Raw genomic sequence first — 25,388 nt, 5'->3', positions numbered from 1 at the left:
AATGTAATTTATGTAGTTATAGGTACGATAAAGATGCTTTTGCATGTACTGCGGCATCCTCCGATCATTTAAAATTAACTCTTCTATTAGGCGAATTAATTTTTATACGGGTGAATGAATTCAATAAAATTTATTTTCAAATGATGCTTATACTCGTACATAGCATATTAGCGATTTATTTGTACACAAAATACTGTAGGTATGTAAAATTATGTGAAACTATAACACGAAAATTTTATTTGTAAACACTCGACTACTTGCCAATGTTACCACTGATATCAGGAAGCGATGTAAGATTCTAATAGATATAAGTAAGATCAATGATCCTACCAGACTTTTACGTTTTCGTTACGATATGTCAAATTCAAACAGTTTGGGTAGGTCTAAGTGTTCAGAATAATGTATTAAAAATTCGACCCATTCGACACCAGCGTTCAACTCCCTCGCCAGAAGAATTTTATTCAAAAATAGGTACCAAAAAGCACAACATTTTTGCGTTGAAATATCTTATAGGTAGGTATTGAAAACTTACCTCACAAATTATAAATTTTTCTGAAAATACTCTGTTCTCTTTTCAAATTTAATTTTCAAAGGCAAAAGGCAAAAAGGTTAAAAAAAACGAAAAATCACACGAAAAAATGCGAATTTTTAATTTTGGATTTCAGTTCCAACCTTGCAATAGATCAAATTCAAATTTTTGTCAAGTTTAAAAGAATCGTTTTTGAACATTTAAAATTATTCAACTTTTTTGCTTCCAACCCCTCTTTCAAAATTTGTTCCAACCACACCTGGCTAATTAGCATGAAAAATATTGGGAGGGGAGGGGAGAGGGTCTGAGGTAAACCCCCCCCCACTCCCTATCTAATGATACATACCTTCATCGCAATCAGATGATGATAAATCTATTACCAACCTTATTTGTACAAGATGTGTACCTATATCTACGTACCTCCTCATTCATCTTAGGCTACCGTATACACAGCTAAGCACAATAAATTGCATCGCTTGAAAATTATATTAATATTGTAATTTTAATTTATTCTTCAACGGGTTTGCCGTAAAAATTGAAACATTCAATTGTGAATATTTCTCACCTACTTTGTAGTTGTACAAAATTAAGTACCGAAGTACAACTTCTTCGTCAACCGAGTCCATATTATGAAAATATAAAATCGCTCGTGTAGGTAAATAAGCGATTCTTTGCATTTCATTCTACCAGGAAAGATGATGAATCGAAAATAGTCAATATTTTTCTCCACTATTATTATTCGAAGACGGAAATACTCACTTACTGAGACAGAAGTGAGAAGTACTTACCAAATACTCAAGGTTTTTTTTTGTTCAATTTCCTTTTTGGCAATATCATCTTCTGGTCAAAGAAAACAAATAAATTAAAAAAGCATATTTGGGCATTCAACTTAGATACCTAATACATATAAGTTATGTAGTTGAATTTACTCGTGAAATACTCATCATTGGTTTCTAATTCAAACACTTATCTCACATCGTGTAGGTACATGAGTAATGCTTCACTATACAAAAGCACGAAATAAAAGTAGCCTTGATCTTGTACTTACAGATAAGTTGAAATAAGAATCAAACATTCTTATCCTCGTACATGTAGGTACTAGTCTTAAACAAGTAGGTAGAGGTAGATATTAGCGAAAATTTTTTGCACATCCGAGTACCTAGACCTATACCTGCTGAGATCAACTCTTGTAAATATGTAGTCGTGTGGTTTCATATTTACTTACTTCACTCTATGATTGATGAAAATTTTTCAAATAAATATGGCAATGTGCACTTATTCATGTAGCGGGATTCCGAGTTCAAATTGGTAATAATAAAGGTGAAATACTACCAGTAATTATATCATGAAAATATATAGATATACTCAGTGAAAAAATAGATAATAATAAAATGTTCCAATGCCGTTATCTACATATCTATTCGCAAATTCTACACATAAAAGAAACATCAATCATCTCATTCTCATCGTCATTTTTTTACGAATGAAAAATTGGTCTAAAATCCAACCATTCATTTTATAATTTAAGTTCATGAACTAATAATTTGAGAAAACATCTGTGAGGTTTTTCAAAAAAAAAAAAAAAAAAAAAAAAAAAAAGGTAATACATAGAACAAAAATAATTTTGACTATTAAATAAGAAATTACAATCAAAATAAAATCAATTATTTAAATTTTAAATACCTAAAATCATTTATAATAACTATGCAATGGTCGGAAATAATTTTAGAATACTTGGTAAAAGACAAAAAAAATGCTTGATTCAAAATATAGGTACCTAAACCTACTTATTTTTTTTATAATTTAAGTCAAGAGCAATGAAATTTTTTACAAAATAAATAAAAATTCAGATGTTGTTTGGCAAACCTCTGAAAATTTGAATTTTTTTAAGCTCAGCAAAGATATGATAGGTATCAAATTTTGTTTGCTGAAACTCGAAACTCGAAACTTCAGATAGGTTTCGCAGAGCAATGAATTCAGATTGGGTTTGATTAACTCAACACTTGCATTTTGGTTCAACGATAATTTATAAACAAATCAATTGATTTTGTAAAATACCTATCAAAATTCAATTACATAATTAAGTTCACCAAAACTGAAAACTTTGATTGGATGAATTACACTATTACGAGTAAATTAGATACCAACGTTAACAATTTGAATGAAGTTGGTTGACAAGCAATAAATTCACGTGTTAGATTAGCTTTTGTAAAGTTTGAAAATTTGGATAGATTTTGCACAAATTTGGATAAGCTAATTTATGTTTGGAATAATTAAATCAAAAAAGCGGATTGCTTTGGCAATTTTTACAAATTCGGATAGGTTTTTCAAATGAATGAAATCTAACCAAAGTCAAAATTTTTACATTGATAGAAGATATGGGTGTTGATTTTTCAAAAGCAATAAATTTTGATTAGATTTGGTGAATCTCGAAAATTTGGCATTGGTTTGAAAAGGCAAAAAAATTCTTTAAAAAATTTCAAACGAAACAAAAATGTTCCAAAAATGTTTAATTAGAAATTTAAAAAAAAAGAAAATAAAGTAAATTAACTGATACAGAAGAAAAAATTTGTTTCAAAAAAAAAAAAAATCAACTTGATACGGTCTTGTAGTCCAGGAAAATTGGACGAAAAAAAGGATCATTGAGAAGGGGCAGGGATCCACCAAAGGGGAAGAATAATTGTGCAGTGGTGTTGTACGAGTGGATGAAAAGGGTCCAAAATCATACGATCAGACAGTATTTCCATTGTGATCAACATATCCGAATTTCAGCTTCCTAGGTCATCTCCACCCCATTTAAAGCGGAATTAAGGTGAAAATCCCCTTATATTTTGCCCCTATTTTCGGTTTTTTCCATCTTAAAAGGAGTGGGGATGACCTAGGAAGCTGAAATTCGCATACGTTGATCACAATGGGAATACTGTCTGATCGTATGATTTTGGTCCCTTTTCATCCATTTGGGGTCATGTTATGCCCCTCCAAAAAAATGACCTTTCTGTAATTTTCAACTTTGACCCTAACCACTCCAGAGGTCAACTCTACCTCCCAAAAGAATTCCATTCCCCAAGTTTGGCTTCATTTTATCAATTAGAACAGGTTACAAGTAGCAAGTCATAAAATGTAAAATTATATTAAAATCACGTCACTTTGAGGGGTCGTAGCGCCACCCTCTTGAGGCTAGGGAGTTGGTCGAAAGCTCATTTGATAGGTATTGGAGAGGAGATGAAATGATCACTGAGCTCATTTTACTCAAAATTCAATATTTCAGGAGTTCTTGACGAAAAACTGATTTTAGGGGGGGCTTTGATCCACTGTGGGGGGTTAGCTCGTGAGGTAGGGGTGGGGACTTTTAGTATGTTGTTCAGCATACCACCCTAGACAATATTCACCAAAAAAACCTTTAATCGCAATAATGTTTGAGTTCACCTATTTTTTTCTGCTATTTTACTGGGCTAATCAAAATAACTTCATTTCAAAAATAGTGAAAATTGAGGGGGACTGACGGGCTCTGGAGAGGGCTACGTGATTGTAGCAGAAAATTTAAAGTCATATTCGTGCTCAGCGGTATCGAATCATATGAAAACGATACCCTACTCATTAATAGTTATTTTTCTCAAAATTCCCATTTCACCCCCTACCCCCCCCCCTAAAACACATTCTTCCAAAAATTTCTAAAAAAAAGTATAAATGATGTTTGGAGGCCAAAAATACATCCAAAAAACGTGCTTCCAAAATTGTAAGTACCTCGCAATCTTGATTGTTAATTTGTATAAAAAATATTAAAAAACGCCATTTTGAGGGGTAAATATGAGGGGCGAGGGTTACAATTTTTTGTGGGGATCCCTACTAAGGATATATGTACATAACATACTGAAAAATTTTCAAAATCAATTGAAATGGGGCTGAGAAAAGTGTTATTGAAATTTCAGAAAAGGGGGTTCCCCAAAAAGGGGAGGTGGTGTGGATCTGAAATTTTTCACGTGGTAGTTTCTCGATGCTATCCACCTTCCATGCTAGTATCAAGATCAACCCGAACGCTCTCGGGGGACATTTCACCCCTCCTATGCGCCAATAGCTTTTTAGAAAACCCCGCTCATTTGTATGGTTCTAGCTCCACACCCTTGGGGGGGGGGGGGGGTAGAAGAACAGTTGATACATCACTAGATCGGAAATTTGACATAGATTCTTTTATCTAACCACATATTTTTCGCTAAAATGCTATCCGGGGGAGAAAATTGCAAAAAACTGGTTTTGGGGAGCTAATAAAATCCACACTGGGGGAGAACACTCACTAGGGACGCGCGAGGACTCATCAGATTCGTGTTCAGCACATGAAAATGGACCAGTATAACAAAATTCAGCTTTCTACCTCACTTTTCCCAATGAAATGCTAATTTCCCTGGACTAGTGGTACTTTGGGATAGAAAAAATTATTTAAAAATTATCAGGTATTAGTACAATTCTTTAAACAGGAACTAAAAATTTCACGTGAGCTGACAAAATGAAACTTTTAATGAACCAATGAAATGTGCAAGAATTGAATCGTTTCTCAACCATTGAATAAAAATGATAAAATTCTTCTAAAATGCAAAAAATAAAATAATAAAAAAAAATAAATGGAAAACATGGGAAACTTGATTTGAAAAATATAAAAAAAACAGCAGTAAAAAATATATTTTTTTTCGAAAAACCGTCATTTTAATATTATTTTGCAGCAATCATATTTTGCTAAACGATGATTTCAACTATTTTTCTAGTTCTCTGACTAAAATACTGACATTTCAGTAGAAAGTTATTGAATTTTGTCAGATTTTTAAAAAATGTTTTGTTAAATCTTTCAGACATTTTTTTGTAGGTATTTTCTAATTTTTGTTTGTTTGTTTTATTCTTTTAAAAGCTGATTCATTTTAATAAGACTTCTATAAATTGCTGCATAAGTTATTTTCTCTTTTTTTTCAGAGAGAAATTTTTATTAATTTTTTTAAATATTTCATTTGTTTGTTATTTCATGTTTCAACTATTGTTTCTCACATAGTAAAGTACCGAATACCTATTCAAATGATTGCTTTTTGCATCTCTTGCACCCAGCTGAGTACCTATATCTATATCTAAACCATTACATAAAAATTGATCACAATTTTTTCAATCAAATCCCCGCACATAGATACAATCAATCATAATAGCTTTCCAGGAATAAAAATTCCCCGAAAAAGTAAACATTCTGTTTGCGATTTAACCTCATTTTAAGAACAGACTTGTTTTCATGAATATGCAACAACGTTAGCTCGATGCTGATGATTCAGAAGGACAAGGATATTAACGAACCGTTGTTCCTAATCAATCTATTATTAGGTCATCCACTTTATCGAGATGGATTTTCCATTTAAAAAAAGTCTAGGAAAAAGTAAATAAAAATGTTCCACTCGCATAACCTAATCGTGTCATAGGTCACACAATTCAGGCCTGGGAGTAAACAATTCGCAGAAAATTGAAAAAAAAATTGCATTTCAAAGGACGAAAATCTACACTACGTCGTTGAATTTCTCCAACTTCAGGAAATAAAATTATAAGAAAAAAACCATAACAAGTTTTGTTAATCGAATCATCCAGCAACTCGTGAGTATTTTCACCAATTCGCGGAATAAAAGTACCACAGGGCACCGTTGCACAAAATCTAGTTAAATCTAGAGTCGTCGTTGTTGTAGCGAAAATTGACGCAATTAATTAACAATAAGATGATTTTTTTTTTCGCGATAACCCTGTACCATAAACGACAAGTTAGTTGAACTTATTTGTAGTATAGATAATTAGATATGTATAATGTAGGTACCTACTGCGGAACTTGAGGACGATGATGTGAGAAAACGCATAGTGGGGACTCTTTATATACATCCTCCATGGTCATCATAACACATCAGTTCGAAAGTACCGATATTGTTAGTGATACAACAACGTCGCGTCAAATTAAATTATTACCTAAGATGAAGTCGTTTACTTTTGCTACCTTATTTTTGATCGCTTTCGCTGTTACGTTGGCCGAAGATAAATATACCAATAAATATGATAATTTCGATGTAGATTCCGTGTTACAAAATGATAGAATTTTGTCCAATTATATCAAATGTCTTTTGGGAGAAGGACCGTGCACCAACGAAGGACGTGAATTGAAGAGTAAGTTGAAAATTTTATTAGAAAAAAATTGAGTAAAATATTTATTTTGTACGAATTTAGATGGTCTGTGATTTAGGCCTTTGTGTTTTTTTAAATTATTTTTTTTATTTTAATTTTTTCAAATTAATATGTAATGCACTTGAAGTACCTACTTCTTTTTTGCAGAATTATTTTATTTGTTTAAAAAAAGTAAATCCTAGGCATTTGTTCGAAATTATTGCTTTTCAATTTATTTGCAACTAAGCCTTAAATTCAAACTTTTCCCCTCAATGAATTTTCAAAATTCGTCGTTAGGGTGAAGAATGTTCCAGTTTTGAGTTCACAGCGATGAAAAGTTGATCCTATAAGTAAGCACAGTTTATTGGAGAATTGAAAATTTTGAGACGATCGACCTTCGGAAAACTTCCTTTTTTAGTTGCTATAAGAATTACCTTTTTTTGGAAAGTTGAAGGAGGTTATCAAAGAATGTGATAGAATGGCATAAAAGCTGGATAATCAAGGTTCAAACAACAAATTGAATCTTTGAGCTTTCTTTCTTATTTCACATCGACTTTAATTGATTTTTTTTTAAATAGAAAAACGAGATGATTCTAAAATTAAGTAAAAGTACTTTTTTTTTAAAAATAATACTTACTAGGTAAGCATTTTTTTGAAAACCCAAATAGGTACCTATGCAAAAAATTCTACTTTTTTTTTCAAATCTGGGAAATGGTTTGATCCACTTGCTTTACTAGATTTCATAATTTGTTGTACCTACATAAACAAGTTTGAAATGAGTATCACAAATAGCTTTTAAAAAGTAAAATAAAATCGCATTTTTGTCTCGGAGGAGGGCAGGATGGGGCACGAGCGTGCCCCTGGATATTGTGGAATATTTGAAGATGATGCGAAATTTGTTTGGGTTAAAACAACTGGATAATTGTAATTGCTACCTATCAAAAAAATTCACTTTGGTTATTTTCAAAAACAAGCGTAAAAAATTGAATCACTTTTTTGAATAAAGATGCTCGATAGCTCAATTTGAAATTTGAATGCAGAAAAAGAGGAGAAAGAGGAAGAATGCAAAGGTTCTGAAGTCATATTTTTTGATTTTTTTTTTTTAATCAAACGTGAATATTTATTAAAATAAAATCTTGATTTAAAAAAAAAATCAAAAATGAATCTCGCATGTGATAATGACAATACCTATAGAGAATGCCCAAATTATTGTTGATGATTTGAAGAGGAGGGGCAAAGGGAACTGAAATTCGTTTTTTTTTTCTCATCAATAATCTACGTTTCTATGATAATTGGTTAAAAAAACGAGCTGCTTGGATAAATTGTCATTCTTCTTTCCAATTACTCAGTTCTAAATACTCAAGATTTTTGAAATTTTTGGAACAAAATTGTGAGTTTTTTTTGTCAATACCTGTGTTCAAAAGGGAGCTGGGTTTTTTTCGTAAAATATTCATTCTGCCTACAAAACTCTTCAAAATTTCAAAATTTCAAAATTTGGAATTTTTTGTAAATATAATTCACGTGTTTTTTCTCACCAAAATGAATAAAAATTGATGGAAACGTGTATATAGAATCGAATGGTAGTAGGTATAGGTACCTTTGAAGGGTACATAATTCAAAATAATTTAGAGTAAATATTGATCTTTTGGTTCGAAAAGGAAAACACTTACTTAGGTATTTATATTTTGTTTCCAAATTACTGAATTGCCAATTTTTTCGCAGGAGAGGAGCGAGAGGGGACAGAAATTTGATTTTTTTTCTCATCTGTAATATGCACCACATTCAATTCAAATCTTTTTTCAAAATAATTTTAGACAAATACCCAAGAAAACATTTTAACTAGGTACCTACTTACTTATCTGTTTATGTAAGAAATTCACGATGCAGCCAATTTTTAAATCCAAGTTCTGGGGAAAAAATGATTTGATAATTAAAGAAACAAAATCAGGAGAGGTTTTTGTTGGCGTTTTTCAACGAGGGTTTTCAATAGATAGGTATCATAAAAAAAATCGTCCAATGACCATCCAATAACTGGCGGTTTTCCTCAAAAAATTTCTGAATTATTTTAATTCAGGAAAGAATTGCACAATTTTGTCTTGAAAATTATACAACCTGATTGATTTAATTTTTCATTTAAAAAAAACTGATCAAACTCTAAATCCACAAACGCTTTTTGGCTCTCAATAAAAAAAAAATCCTGGAGATCGTCATCAGAATAAGCATTCACATTAGGTTCTATGTTTCAACGTCCATTCGTTAAAAATTCTTCCACTGCAGGTTGAGGATCGTAATGAGCTATTTATAGCTTAAACCATATAGAATGGTCTGAGTATGATTCATTTTCATACGACATTCGATGCTATTAACACCTTCGAAATAAAATGAGACCTATACGAAAATAATCATTTGACCACTAAGTGATAATTGTAATGAAAATTCCTTCGGGTTTTGAAGCATAAAAATCTATAAACAGTCATTTTTCAAAAAAAAAAAAAAAAAAAAAAGTACCTAAAGAATAAAAATTTTAGAGCTAAAGATTTTCCAAGTCCAAGATGATTGCCTTTCAAATTTGTTAAAAATTGTGGAGCTATTTTCTGTTTTTTTTTTTTTTTTTTTTTTTTTTTTTTTTTAACGACCCCAATAACATTTTTATGAGTTTTAAATCTCTCATTGAAATTCTTGTTCTGACTTTTGACATAAAAATTCAAAAAACAGTCATTTTACAAAAAAAAAAAAAAAAAAACAGCTAATGAAAATTTTAGAGCTTAAGATTTTCCAACTCCAAGATGCTTGCCTTTCAAGTTTCAAAATTGTTGAGAATCATGTTGAAATATTTTCCAACATTTTTTTGTAACCATATCACCAATTATCATTGTAAAATTTCACGAGTTTCAAATCTCATTTTGAAATTCTTGTTCTGTTCTGACTTTTGAACTCAAATTCAAATCTTTTACTCATTTTAAAATCAATTGACAGATTTTGAAATTTAAATTTTTTTAAAAATTGTTCAAAAAAATGCACTCGAGTGTTTCCTTTTATTCGAAAATTGATTTAAGGTTTCTACCTATCAACAATCGTAACTTTTATAATTCCAATAGAATAGGTTAGCTTCAATTTACATTCTCATAATTTTTCCCATTTGAAGAGACGAAGTACCTAGTCCAAAAAAAATGTCAACAAAAATGAACAGGCAACCACACCTCGTAACAAAATAATAATTACTTAGGTACTCATTAACCCAGCATGAATAATTTCGTCTTTCGTCGATTAAATAACCGCTACGTATTCAATAAAAATATAGGTAGTTACTCGGTACCTACTTTTTTTATGCAACAACTAAACAGCCGTTAACCATCGATCGGTATCACTTTCTCTGCCCAGACTGACTATATTCTAATGTAGATAAATGATCGATAAAAATACAGATACCGTTGTTACACGGTACACACGCTAAGTACTTTCACTGATAAAGTTTGAAGTTATACCAAGGTGTAGGTACCTAGCTAGGTATCAAATTGATGATCTGTTTCCGCGATTGATTTCCATTTGTTAGGTTGGTTCATTTTACTTTTAATTCAGTTACGTAAGAAATTCAGATTGTTCGAGAGACGAGCTATATACGTATATAGAGTAGCAAAGTCCATTAGCGACGTTATGGAAATGGAGCGATAAAATAGAAAGTGTCTGACCTTCATCGGTGTTCAGTGCGAAGATGCTCGAATACAAATACAAGAAGTTGACAACTTGTTTATTCTTCTTTTGATTTTCGATTTCGACATCGAGTTTGGGTTCGTCGCATCGTCGTAAACTGGATACTTACAAGTACAAATTTTAAAATGCATATTTTTGTCTGGATGTTATGTAATGTTGTTGTTGCACTTTCCAAGTTATCGACATGATGACTAATGTGAAAAGATATGAGTATAGAAAAAAATTCTACGCTGGAGGGTTACGAAAACCAGAAATTACAAAATGAGGTAATTGAACTCGAATATGGAGATCAGGAGATGGTCTTTCATCGATTCAGTTTTTTCACAGCTCAACTGCTCAAGGGGATTTGAAATGAGATAATCTGAGAGCCAATGCTATCTTCTGCTTATTAAATTAGGCAGGTTTATTCGATTATCAACTTTGTTATCAATCAATCTTCTAATTCAAAACTGAAGTGGCATTCTTAATTTTTTTTCTCTCAAATATCCGTATAGATTTGTTATAAGAAATAGGTATATACTTCAAGTGTAACAATAATTAGGTACTTTTTGGTCGATTTATTACAAAACTTGAAAATGCTCAAACAATGCTGTATTTTTACAGAGGTTCTCCCAGACGCCCTATCCTCCGGTTGCGACAAATGTAACGAAAAACAAAAATCCGTCTCACGCAAAGTTCTCGTCCACTTGATCGAAAAGAAACCAGCCGAATACAAGAAGTTATCCAAGAAATACGACCCAGATGGCAAATTCGAACAAAAATACAGAGCCGAAATCTTAAATGAAAAACCTGCTAAAGCTTAAAAATTTCGACATGTTCTCGTTATCTTATAAGTTTCGCTATATTTTTACGTACGATAGGTATATTATGTTAATATACGGTTCAGCGCCTGTGCTAATTTTGTAAAAAGTTTCTTTTTTTATATCTTGTCAAGTACCTATATAATATTTATTAAATTATTATTCTCATACATATGATACGTTTTCGTAATTTGCTTTAAATGCCCATTAGCGAAACATTTTCTCTTGTTGCTAAAATGTGTCAATATATTGTATCATTCTCAAGTGAGCTCACTGCTCAAGACGAGTAAAGCGAATATAAGCTGTTAGCTGCTGGAGTAACAACATCGTGTGATAAAACAGGTTTAAAGTTCTTTTAATCTTGGTGAGTAAATGTGCTTTATCTTAAAACGGCCAATGAAAATATTATGCTGACATCGAGCATGTGTAAGATGCGAGTTATGTAATTAAACATTTTATTCTTTTTTGCACATCAGATTATTCGCATAATGAACAATGGTAATTTGTACACAAACTTTGTCAATCAATGTAACAACTCGTGGAAATTTACAAAAAAACACGCTTAGCCAACGTAGAAATATTACATAGGTAGGTAAATTTTTTCAAAAAAAAGTGAGAGAAAAGTAGGTACCTACCCAATATACATTTTAAAAATTAATGAAAATTTTAAATTACAAGTAGATAAGTATTACATATTTGAAAGGGCATATACAATTTGGGCACATTCTCACTCCTGGCATACAAACTGGGCACACTGCTAGAAATCGCCCTCTAATGACACATACAAATTGGGCACATACAAACTGGGCACACTAGAAAAAAAAGAACGAAAAGAGCACATACAAACTGGGCACACATGGAAAGAATGAACCTCGCATTTAAAACTTTTATTTAAAAACTTGAATGTAAAAAATTTGTCACACCTAACCTGCGCATAAATACGCAAGTAGGTACCTAGTTTAGGTACAGTACTCTAATACGGATAATAGGGATGGATGTAAGTTTAATTTTATGTACCTAACAAGGGAGGTGCCCCAGGTGACATTCACCGATTTCAAAGATTCTTGCACCATTAGATAGAGAACATCAAATTTAGCCTAACCACCATTAATTTTCAGGTGCTGAAGTTGATATTACGATTTTTGAGAGCGATTTTTCGATTTTTCACATCTCGTAAGTATAAATCCGAGTAGCAATTTTGAAAAATTGATCAAAAATAGCCGACGCAGGTCGCATATCGAAAACTTCCATATTATTTGGGAATTTTAATACATATGATGACACTAATCCACAGTGAAATTTGTTGCTGCTGAAGTTGATATTTTGGCCGTGCAGGGCGATTTTTCGATTTTCACATTGCATATTTTGAAATAAAAATTGGTCAAAAAATATCAACTTCAGCAGCTGAAAATTTCACCACGGGCTAGTCTCATGATATGTATTAAAATGCCCAAATAATACGAGAGGATTTGGTATGCGACCTGGGCCGACGATTTCTGGGCAATTTTTCAAAATTGCCATGTGAAAATCGAAAAATCCCCTGGGATTACTGAAATATCTACTTCAGCAGCTGAAAATTTGGGGTTAGGCTATGTCCGATGTCCTCTATTCAATGGTGCAAAAATCGTTTAAATCGGTGAATGTCACCAGGGGCACCTTCCTTGTAAGTATTGTAAGTACATGAATTAGCAGAGTAGGTACTAGGTACCTACTTTGTTGATGAGTACCTACATATGTACAATTGTACATCTTGGATGAAATCTATTGAGAACATATGTGTGGATACATGTCCTATCTATTTTACCTATTTGATTATTTTCTAGTGTGTCGAAATAGTATGGCTTCTTTTCGATTTCGTTCATTTTTTCTATTGTGCCCAATTTGTATGTGTTCCTTTCGTTCTTTTTTACTTATGTGCCCAGTTTGTATGTGTCATTACTGACCACCTGGTGTGCTTGCTTATCTTGTGCCCAAATTGTATATGCCCATTTGAAACGTTGAAAAACTCAACTTCTTCTGATTTGATTATAACAATGAATATTTCAAGACTTTTTTTTACATTTTAAAGATGGCATAAAAAAATAAAGTGGCAGTTTTCTATGAAAAATTGATTCAATTTATTTTTAGGTGATTTCAGACTTCTACATACGTAGTGTAATTTAATAGCTGCTTCAGATTTTGATAAAATTAAATCAGTCACCAGTTTTACCCACTTCAGGTAACTGTATAGGTAAGTCCTAATAGGTAACAAAAAACTGGTAAGATCAATTATGCAAACGCAAATAAGCAAACTATACCTCAAAAAAGTCGAAATTACTCATTTTTGGGTCATTCCATGTCAATTCGACCAACGTTTTTGAGTCATGTCTTTCGATTTCACTCAATTTTTTTTTACAATATCTACCCACCCAGTAGATAAGAAACCCGCAATCAGTTTGGTCCCAACCCCCTAAGGGGCGGGTGGGGGGGGGGAGCTTCCATTATTTTCACATTGTCTCGAGGTACTCAACTTCAGCAGCGCATTCCTCCTCCAAAACTATGATACTTTGATCAAAACTGATTTCACAGTTCGAAAGGGTATTGAATTTTGAACTTTTTAAGCATTTTGAAATTTTCAAAATTTGAAAGTTAAACTTTAAAATTGAAAGTTTAAATTTCAAAATAGCGCTGTAAGTGGGAGCTACCATTTAAAATTCTGAAAAAATTTCCATAGATGTACCTTTTGATGCTTTTTTAAAATATTCAAGTTTCGAGATGGGATCTCTCAATGGAGGGGGATCACCCGCACCCCCAATTTGGGGCAAAACTTTCGAAAAAAAATCTGGGGCATGTGATATATCGAATTGTACGTTTTTGATAACGCTGAACATCGAATATGACGTTATATTTCGACCCCATCCACGGCCCCCTGCACCTCCCCAAATGGGGTAAGAGTTCAAAATAGGGGTTTTTTCGTGTGACGCATCAAATAGTATGTTTTTAGTGACGCTGAACACGAATATGACGTCAGATTTTTGGTTGGACCCCATATACGGCCTCCAACCAATTTTTTGGACTTTTACCAATTGGGGGAGCTTCTAGGAGCCATGGGTGAGGTCAATTTGAAAAACTACGGCTATATTTGTGTTCAGTGATATCGAAAACATACTATTTCATGTGTCACACGATTGAAACCATTTTTTTGGGTTACCCCCTTTGGGGAGGTGCTGGGGCCGTGGATGGGGTCCAATCAAAAATCTAACGTCATATTCGTGTTCAGCGTTACCAAAAACATACTATTTGATGTGTCGCACGAAAAAAACCTATTTTGAACTTTAACCCCATTTGGGGAGGTGCTGGGGGCCGTGGATGGGGTCGAATCAAAAATCTAACGTCATATTCGTATTCAGCGTTACCAAAAACATACAATTCGATATATCACATGCCCCAGATTGTTTTTCGAAAGTTTTGCCCCAATTGGGGGGGGAGGGGTGCTCCCCTTCCATTAAGAGATCCCATCTCGAAACTTGAATATTTCGAAAAAGCATCAAAAGGTACATCTATGGAAATTTTTTCAGAATTTTAAATGGTAGCTCCCACTTACAGCGCCATTTTGAAATTTGAACTTTCAATTTTAAAGTTTAACTTTCAAATTTTGAAAATTTCAAAATGCTTAAAAAGTTCAAAATTCAATACCCTTTCGAACTGTGAAATCAGTTTTGATCAAAGTATCATAGTTTTGGAGGAGGAATGCGCTGCTGAAGTTGAGTACCTCGAGACAATGTGAAAATAATGGAAGCTCCCCCCCACCCGCCCCCTTAGGGGGTTGGGACCAAACTGATTGCGGGTTTCTTATCTACTGGGTGGGTAGATATTTTAAAAAAAAATTGAGCGAAATCGAAAGACATGACTATCAAATTTAGAAAACAGAAATGAATATATTATAGGTAACATTACTTTATCTTATTTTTGACCTCCAAAATCGATTGGTGATAGTTTCAAGCCGTTCTGGAGCTTCCAGCGAATTTTTGCATTAAACTTTTCACGACAATTTGAAAAGTAAAAATAAAGTAATCTATGTAGCAACAGAGTTCATCTGATCATGGCGAGCGAAAAAATCACAACTTAGATTTTTCAATAAAATAAATTAAATACATAATATATTTAAATTTTGCAAATTATATTGAAAAATTGGTTATTAGAACTCGATTATGATTATGACTTTTAATAATACATAATTTCAGCTCTTAAATAATTACTCTAATTACTCTTTTGCTTATTTTTACAATTTTTCAACTTTCAAATTACCTACTTACACTTACAACGATTTTTTTGCTCGCCATGATCGGTTCATTTATACAACCAATTAATATCAAGTTTTTTATTTGTATTTCATGTGTTTCTTTGCCTTTGTAAGTAGGTATACCCAATTCCTATTTAATTTTTGATCCAGGTATGAGTCATGCTGAATGAGTGAAATGACAAATTACTCATTCCTTTTCTTAATTCAAGGTGACTTTTCTATCATTTTCTCAGCAGTTGGTATTGTTAGTAGAATGAAAAGAATTAACAATTGTTGTACATATGTAGAGTGCGGATTTTTATTTTTTGCATATTTTGATATGTACGAGATAATTGCGCATATCGAATTGATCTTTGTGATTCGGAACATTTTGAGTAAAATGAGCCCAATTTGATTGTGCATATTTTGCATATTTTGGCTTTAAATGCATAAAACGTCATAATTCTAGCATTAAATGTGCATAAAACGACATATTTTGGCCATTTTCAGCATATTTCAAAAATTTTGACCAAAATTTTCATTTTTCAAGTTTTTTTTTTAATCAAAATGGCTGCCAAAACAACAAAAAATAAAAGTAAAAATTTTTTACAACTGATTTTGTGATTTTTCAATTTATGACGATTTTCAATTCATGCTGTTTGTATTTTTTTCCTTTTTTTGTGTGTTTTATAGAATTTAATTGGAAAATAACAAAAAATGAGTCCTACTATTGTACTCAGATTGAAAAATGCTTTCCAACAACACCCATCTCAATTGTGCATATTTTGCATTTTTCAGCATTTAAATGCATAAAAATGACATATTTCAGGCTTTTAGAAAGCATAAATTATGTGCATAATTTGAGATTTTTCGTGCATAAAAATCCGCACTCTATACATATGTATCTTATATATGAGTCATACCGATGTTGGTGGAAAGAATTGGGTAAGTATTGAAGGTATTTTACAATTATGATTACGTTGAGTTTTAGGGGGTTTCAAAAATTTCAAAATCAGTTTTAAAATTGATTTTATTGTAGCATCCTTTACTTAGGTAAGTATCAAAATCAAATCTTCAAAATTTAAAAAAATGTTAAAAATTACTTTCAAAATTACAAAATTTGTTTCATACTTACCTATAGCTTCCTTTACCAAAATTTTGAAAATTTGATTTAAATTTTTTAATTAGAACCAAACAATTAGGTGTAAACACTTTGGAATTAAATTGTTAAAGATTTTAAAAATTTTGAAATTCATGGAAAATCCGAAAATCCGCTGGTGTTTCTAATACAGCTAGAAACCACCATTAATTGATTTTTGAGGTTGAACATAAGATGAATCAAACTTTAGATTTCTTGATGTTCACCTCAATTTGATCAAACTCTGAATTTGTCGTGGAAAATAATCCATTTTTTTTAACTGACCAAAAATTGAAAAATGAAAAGTTTATTACCGGTACATATCTAAAATTTGACCTGATGGTGTAAGTATTTTTGGAGGTCTTTTTGATTTTTCCGTATCCTGTGTGAAGAATTTTTTATCAATTGAGTTAGGTAGGTAGTAGGTACTTTTATAATTGTGTAATACAAATATGAGATAAAATCAAAGGGATATTGAGGATTATGTTCAAATTTCTTATAATATTCTTTCAGTACAAAAATTAGTTTCTTAGGGTAAAAATTTTAGAAAAATTGTACCTTAAATATGACAATAAACGCTAAGGGGGCTGCCTTTCGTTAATACTTGAATCGGTGAAAACAGAAAGGGACCAAGTTACATTTTCGGAAATTTTTTTTTCACGGATAGGGGGGTTTCAAAGTACGGCGGATCGACTGGTGATGTCAGATTTTTGCAAAACTGCCGGGAAAGTGGTATTTGGGTGCAGAAAATGGTCGGATCCGCCTTTATGACTTTTTTGTAAAATTTTTTGAATTCCTTGAAAAATAACTAACATTTTTGAGAAGACTATTTTTTGAAATTTAAGTTCATCTATGTACTGAAAAAAGACAGAAAAATTAACAACTTCGGCAAAAACTCTTATACCTCAAGGGGTTTTTGGTCAATTTAAACGAGATAGCAGTCTAAGTGATGTACCTAGATGTAGAATCAAGCCCCATTCGTGCCCGAGCAAATTTCAAGAGAAATTTTGGCGATTGGGTGCAGAAAGGGTCTAAGTCCCATTTGTTTAGGCAGCAACAGCGCCGGCGCACGTGAATATTTTTTTTCCTAAACAGTGCTAAAAATTGTGTCTTGGGGTTCTCTTTCAATGACCTTGAGCATGCTTACCAAAATTTTTTGATTTTCAAATAAATCAGTTTTTTGTTATTCCTGAAAAGTGCGAAAATGGACTTAGCCCCTTTCTGTTCTCACCGATTCACTTATACCTAGGTAAGTTGAATTGAGTAGAGTGCAGCGCAGTGAGAAGGGCGCTGTTGTGCCTTAAATACCAAAATGGCATGGTAAATATTTCAAGCCTTTGGCTTAACTCTGACCCGGTCGACCATTTATTTCATAGGCACGCTAGTTAAGTGTTCAAATATCCATGTTCGTTCTTCTTCTGCACCATCCGGACTGTGTCGGTCCGAGCCACCCTGATCTAATGGTTCAGCCTGTTGAATTTTAGCTGCTTGAAAAAATCGTGATTCCGCAGCTAATACCCAATACAAGGCGAGCATCAATAGTAAAATCTATAAAATTAATCATTTTTCGAGGTAATAAAAAATAAAAAATTTAAACTATAGGTACCTATTTTACTTACTGCTTTCATTCTTCTGTTGTAAAATCACCAATGTTGACGAAACTAGAAACTAGGTAGTAGGTACCTATCTTTCTTATATAGAATAAAAATCGTCTTTGCAAGCAAAGTATTTTTTCTGAATTCTCAATGAGAAAATATTTCTAGTAGAAGTAGAAATGGAAAATTTATCACAATATGATAACCATCAAAGATAACATAATATTGGAAGATTGTTGGCTATATTGACTGAAATGTTTGATTTTACTGTTTGATATGCTCTAACTATAGCTAAGTGTTTGAGAGAATGAACTCGTATTTTCTTCGCACATTTTTTGAAAGCATTTTATTCATTATGATTGATAACTTGAGTACTTATCTATATCTAGGTACCTATAGGTAATTGATTTATTGGTAGATAATAAAAAAAAAAGTCATCAATTAAATCGTCTTCAAAATCTGTTTCATATTCAACATTCCTTTACCAAAATTTTGATAATTGGATTAAAAAAATTTTCAATTAGATCAGATCCAAACAATTAGGTATAAACACGTTTTGGAATTAAATTGTTCAAAATTTTAAAATTCGCTGGTGTTTCCAAAACAGCTTGAAACCCTCATTAATCGATTTTAGAGGTTGAAAATAAGACGAATCAAAATTTAGATTTCTTAGTGTCCACCTCAAATTGATCAAATTCTGAGTTTTTCATGGAAAATAATCCTTATTTTTTTAAATGACCAAAAAATTGAAAAATAAAGAGTTTACTTAGCATCTAAAATTTGACCTGATGGTGTAAGTATTTTTGGAGATCCTTTTGATTTTTCTGTATCCTATTTATGAAGAATTGTTCATCACTTGAGATACTTCTTCAGTTGCGTAATACTAAGGTACATATGGGAGGTAAAATCAAGGGGAGAATTACTTATGTTCAAATAAAAATACCATGCCTTATATTTTTCTGCCTGTCTCAAATGTAATTTGGAACCGTTAATTATTACAGAATTTTAATGCTTATAATATTTCAATGCAAAAATTAGTTTCTATACGGTGTGAAAATTTTAAAAAAATTGTAGGGATCTTGAATATACTTAAAAATAAACACTAGGGTCTAGGGGATTGCCTTCTTTAATAGGTAAGTTGAATTGAGTGGAATGTTCTGCCCAGTGGCTGAATTCCAAAATCGCCTGATAAACCAAAACATTTCACGCCTTTGGCTCAACTCTGACCCGATCAACCACGTATTTCAAAAGCAGGATTTTGTTCAAAATGCAATTCGCCCGATGGAGCTGAATTCGGACTGACATCGGAATCATACAGATTAAGTGGTTGAGCCTGCTGAACTTCAACTGGTCGAAAAGCTCGCGTTTCGGCTGCTGACACCCAATACAAGCCGAGCATCAAAAGTAAAATCTATAAAATTAATCGTTGCGAGGTAACAAAAAATAAATAAATAACTAAAAATAAAATGAAGAAAAATTCGAATCCGTACTTTACTTACTGTTTTCATTCTTCTATTGTAAAAACACCAAACTTGATAAAACTAGAAACTAGGTACCTAATAGAATAAAAATCGTCTTTGCAAACAAAGTATTGTTCCTGAATAGGTATATGTACAGACTCAATGAGAAAAGCTTTCTAGAGATGGAAAATTTATCACAATTGATAACCATCAAAGATAGCATGTTGGGTTATTGACGTCCTAAATTGATTGAAATGTTTGATAGGACGAACTCGTATTTCCTTCACACATTTTTTGAAAGCATTTCATTCATTACGCTTGATAACTTGAGTATGCATATCTAGATAAAGGTAATTGATTAAGTAATAAAAAAAGTTATCAATTAAATTATTAGTTTTCTCATTTTTTTGGGCGGTGAGCATCACTTCTACTTACATCATAATTTTTCTAGAATTTATTTCGGTCGTTTAGACTTTAAATCAAAACAAAACACGATTTTCAGTTGTTTTTTCCCCAAAAATTACGTAACTAGCTGTGGCAGTAAATTTGAACCAGTATCATGGGAACAAATTTTGGGAAATGGTTCCCAACTAATGAAATTAAAGGAAAGGGGTCACGAACACAATTGATTCGAATTAGAGCAGGTTAAACCTTTATTTGGGCAATTTTCACTTTTCAGGAGAACTTTTGCAATAATGTGAATTCAAAAATTCGCCGAAGGCTCCAAAGCAGCTCAAACTTATTCTCATTCGAGTTTCGAGTGTACCGGATCAAAAATCTAATGCAGATTCAAACACGACCTTTATTCTACAGGGGTGCCCAAAAGTCAGTTTGTGCCATCAAAAATCACATATAATTCAAGAACTAAGCTTCCTGAAGAAAAACTAATGGCATTAATCTGATAGGAAATTTTATCCTCTACAATTTTCTTCAAGATCATTTTTTGCTAGGATGCACCGTTTGCCGGGAAAATCAACTTTTATGTCAAAAAAAGTGAATTTAAAAAAAAATGAAAAAAAATGGGGAAAAAAGTTTAAAATTAATTCAGCAGTTAATTTCAGCTATTTTTAACATGATTCACATAATTTGATGAAATATAAATGGTCTTTTCAAAAAAAAAACACGTCAAAAATTTTTTGTTACAAAAACGCCAGATCCTGAGGGGGAGGGGAGTTGCTACCAAAATCAAATTTTGTAAAAATGAAAAAAAAACCGAGTGATATGTCAAAATGTAGGTTTTTTGGGTCGAGAAACACGAATCTGAGGTCCTTTTTTCCCTCAGACCCCTCGGGGGCTGTTGGGGAGGTGTTACCATTCTTGAGATATCTCGTCTTAAACGGGAGTGTGTACAATTTGGGTGTGGTTAGTTACTTTGCGAGTTGGCGAGATTTTCTATGTAGTTATGATATAAAATAACCAACGATATCGGGCCGAATGATTGAAAAACTGACAAACAAAACCTCCCATCCAAAAGAAAACCTGGATTTTGATACACTACTCGAATTTTTGTGATTTTTTTCAAAATTTTATTTCAGTAGCACCTCCCCATAGAGGCTGAGTGAAAAAAGGACTTCAAATTCGTGTTTCTCGACCCAAAAAACCTACATTTTGATGTATCACTCGATTTTTTAAAATTTTTATAAAATTTGATTTCGGTACCACCTCCCCAAGGGCCCTCAAGAGCCCTTAAGAGTATTGAGGAAAAAAAGTACCTCAGATTCGTGTTTCTCGACCCAAAAAACCTATAAGTATTATAACGTATCACTCGATTTTGTTTCATTTTTACAAAATTTGATTTTGGTAGCACCTCCTCAATGGCCCCCGAGGGGTCTGAGGGAAAAAAGGACCTCAGATTCGTTTTTCTCGACCCAAAAAACCTATAAGTATTTCAACATATCACTCGACTTTGTTTCATTTTTACAAAATTTGATTTTGGTAGCACCTCTTCAATGGCCCCCGAGGGGTCTGAGGGAAAAAAAGACCTCAGATTCGTTTTTCTTGACCCAAAAAACCTACACTTTGACATATCATTAGATTTTTTTCATTTTTACAAAATTTGATTTTGGTAGCACTTCCCCAAAGGGTTCGAGGGGGAAAAGGACCTTAGATTCGTGTTTCTTGACCCAAAAAACCTACATCGTGATGTATCACTCGATTTTTTTTCATTTTTACAAAATTTTATTTTGGTAGCACCCTCTCCTCAACAAGGGTCTGGCGTTTTTGTAAAAAAAAATTTTGACGTGTTTTTTTTTTTTTTTGAAAAGATCATTTATATTTCATTAAATTGTGGGAATCATCAATCATGTTAAAAATAGCTGAAATTAATTGCTGAATTAATTTTAAATTTTTTTCATTTTTTTTAAAAATTCACGTTTTTTGACCATAAAAGTTGATTTTTCCGGAAAACTGTGCATCCTAGAGAAAAGTGACCCTTAAGAAAATTGTAGAGGATAAAATTTCCTATGAGATTAATGTTATTAGTTTTTCTTTATGCGGCTTAGTTCTTGAATTATATGCATGTGACTTTTGATGGCGTAAACTGACTTTTGGGCACCTCTGTATTTCGATTTAGTTAATCACATTTTGACTTTATTAAGTCGAGTTGAAATTTTCGAAACTTGTTAAAAATTAAAACCAACCACTGAGAATTAACACTGTGATGGTGTTTTATTACTACCTCAATTTTTTTTAAACTCAATATGAATTTGCTTGGAATCCTTCGACTTTTTTTTTGCGATTCATATTTCGATTTATGGATTTAATTCATGACAATATACATATAAAAATGTAGACCAATAAAACACGCGTTTGCAATACATTACGTACCTTCATTGTACTTATTTATCCATTCCTGTTTATTATTTTATCAACAGTTGACAAACATTTTGATTATCTGCCTAAATATTCCATACATTTTCATCGAAAATTTCTCGTATGTCAATTCAAACAATACCAAACGTAGGCACCTCGTACCTACGTGACAAGGAAGTGAATAAATATTGCAAAATTTCTACGAACGTGCTGGTATAGGTATAAAACATGGAGTATATTTTCCTATCAAGTATCGTCAAAATATACCGAGAATTATGCGAACGTAGCTAAATAATAGATAAAATACAAATAAAAAATACGTAAAAAATTTACCTAAATTTTACTAGTTAAATACAAGACTAGGTACGCTTAAATAAGACTGCGATGAATACAAAACACATTATAGCCTATGGTAGTAAAAAAAAAAAAAAAAAAAAAAAAATTATAAGCAAACATAATTAATTATAAAATAAGTAATAAAATAAAATAAAAATAGTTATGGCCAATCATGAATTCATGATGCATAACTGCGTTAAATTTTTATACGAAAAAACAACCTCAGCTACTGATTTGGGATGGTTTGTGTTTCATTTTCCGGAATACCGTTGAGCAACTTTGTTCCAAACTTCGGGATAGTTTTGTTTCACGAAACCGATAATTTTTTTAGCGTTTGTGGCTTCTTCTGGACTACACGATTCGCAATTTTGGCCGATTACTTTTGGTAGTGAGGCTGAAAGAGGAATTATGTATTCGAGTTATAGTATAATATTTTGTGAAATTCATTCATCATTGGACAAAAAATATTCGTAAAGATAAACTCGGATTAAATATTTTATCCATAAGTGTAATATAATACTCATACAGAGGTGAAAAATACACCAGAAATTCAGCGTGAAATTATATTTTACTCGTAAACTCGTACACATTTGAAGTTCTAGCAGATACGACAAAAGATTTCATAATTATTCTCGACTGGTCATACACATATAAGAAGACGAAAGACTAATATAATATTTGAATTACATCATTATATACCTGGGTAGGTAAGGTATAAGTAGAGGTACATGGTACATGGCAATAATAACGGACCTATTTCAATATTTCCTTTTACCAGGCTAATAAATGAAACGCATGTCAACATATTCATTAATGGTTTGGAGGTCATCTACACCGATGATGACCATTACCCAATACATTGTTTTGAGAAATGGTCGCTTATTATTAATCTAAGTACCTACAAGTATATCTACCTATACGATTACGAAGTCAATATTGATTATGTTACGTGCTAAACAATCCATTCTCCCAATCATCAATGGGATCGCCTACAGGTATGCTAATTATATTTTTTTTTTAAAACAAAAGCCACGATACGTGGCGAGAAAAAAAAATTGATACTCGATGGACGATCGATGCGCGATGGTGCGATATGTGAATGAATAATTAAAAATAAATCATTAGGATAACCTAATATCAAGGAGAATGGTATTCTTATATTCTCATTCTCATCATGGGTACCTAATTAATAATCGAGTTTTAATTAAACGATCGCATTAGTTTAAGATGAAAATATTCTTTACGAAGACCTCATACCTACCTATGTTAATCCAATTACCAAACCTTTTTTAAATAAAAAATAAAAATCTATACAAAATCTTTACTCACCTTTCAAATTAGTACCAAATTTATCACATCTTCCTTTACCCAAAACGCAGCTAATTTGTTTACGAACGAAATTCTTATCAGCTAGTAAAGTATCCAAATCGGCATTTTTTTCACACCAACACACCGACACAAGGGTGGCAAAAATGACTAAAATATAAATGGAAAAATTCATAATTACAATATAGCAGGTGTAGGTAAAACCGAACAACTCTGTCAAGTCTTCGACACAGGCGACAAGCGACAATACGTTTAGACAATTTCTTATCAGTTATCAGCTATTTAAGCGTAATAGTGTACGAATAATTACCCAAATATAATATTTTATTGGCCTACTTACCTAGCCTTTCGACCAATCGAGATCAAATGACCGTGAATTTCGGATATGTACGATTATTCAGCCTTAGCTAATTGGATGATTTTACACTTGGTTATCGTGTAGTTACTGTACGATTATTGACTAGCGAAGCAGTGCAACGTTTCGAGTATGATTATGCAGCAGTTTCGTAAAAGTTTACAAAAAAAAAAAAAAAAAAAAAAAACTCATCAAGTTCAATGCTGCTGTGATCCTTCAGTCGTGACAGATGTGAAGAAATATGTCGTCTTGTGGGTTTTGTATGAGAGTTCTCCTTCGAGTTTGAGGTATGCAAATTTATCAACACGAGTCGTAGGATACACTTTTGTAGGTACCTTCGTAGAACAATAATTAGAAATAAAGATGTGAGAGATACACGAGGTAGATCCCAGATAGGTGTAGGTACTTATTTAATTATTATCACCCTGGTTTCGTGAATTGATCACCATTACCATTATCGATCTAGTTCAAGTACCCATGTTATGGTGTGATTATTTTTGTCACAATGACTTTATTGTAGCTGCGAAGAAAACTTTAATACCTTACCTATATCCTATACTATGTGAATTTCTTATAGGTATAAGAACGATTAGATCCGGCCTTCAAACTTTATGAATATTGAATAAATAAATTGTACCTACTCCCATTCGAATATAAAATAAAAAAGAGCATAAAAAATCTCTACATTCAGGTTCAACGAACGTTATGCATGATTGTTGAATAAATAGGAATGGATAACATATTTACTGTATATTTTTTAGATACGTGTAGTCTACCTATGTCGAATTATAAACTTGATTCGATATTGTGATATTAATTCATTACACTGATCGATGTGGCTGGCTTAGGTTTACGTATACTGTAGATGTAGGCGCCTAAGCAGAATTTGTGTTTTCAT

At 32.2% G+C, this 25,388-nt stretch overlaps 2 protein-coding genes and 1 long non-coding RNA gene across 3 annotated transcripts; 1 reads left to right on the top strand and 2 right to left on the bottom strand.

Annotated features, from left to right (window-relative positions):
* Window positions 1-6,411: 6,411 nt before the first annotated feature.
* Window positions 6,412-11,380, top strand: EbpIII (Ejaculatory bulb protein III). The gene is made up of 2 exons (XM_065357682.1): window positions 6,412-6,700; window positions 11,012-11,380. The coding sequence occupies exons 1-2, from the start codon at window positions 6,427-6,429 to the stop codon at window positions 11,209-11,211; spliced, it is 474 nt and encodes a 157-aa protein (XP_065213754.1). The 5' UTR covers window positions 6,412-6,426; the 3' UTR covers window positions 11,212-11,380.
* Window positions 11,381-17,086: 5,706 nt separating this feature from the next.
* LOC135840898 (uncharacterized) lies at window positions 17,087-19,871 on the bottom strand. The gene is made up of 3 exons (XR_010557797.1): window positions 19,702-19,871; window positions 18,227-19,613; window positions 17,087-18,155 (listed from the first exon to the last, which is right to left on the bottom strand). It is a non-coding gene; the product is annotated as an uncharacterized LOC135840898 (long non-coding RNA).
* Window positions 19,872-22,796: 2,925 nt separating this feature from the next.
* LOC135840895 (ejaculatory bulb-specific protein 3) lies at window positions 22,797-24,412 on the bottom strand. The gene is made up of 2 exons (XM_065357641.1): window positions 24,139-24,412; window positions 22,797-23,203 (listed from the first exon to the last, which is right to left on the bottom strand). The coding sequence occupies exons 1-2, from the start codon at window positions 24,308-24,310 to the stop codon at window positions 23,061-23,063; spliced, it is 315 nt and encodes a 104-aa protein (XP_065213713.1). The 5' UTR covers window positions 24,311-24,412; the 3' UTR covers window positions 22,797-23,060.
* Between the last annotated feature and the right edge of the window lie 976 nt (window positions 24,413-25,388).

Source organism: Planococcus citri, chromosome 3 (assembly GCF_950023065.1).
Source record: "Planococcus citri chromosome 3, ihPlaCitr1.1, whole genome shotgun sequence".
NCBI lineage: Eukaryota > Metazoa > Arthropoda > Insecta > Hemiptera > Pseudococcidae > Planococcus > Planococcus citri.
This window is presented reverse-complemented; position numbering and strand designations above follow the sequence as displayed.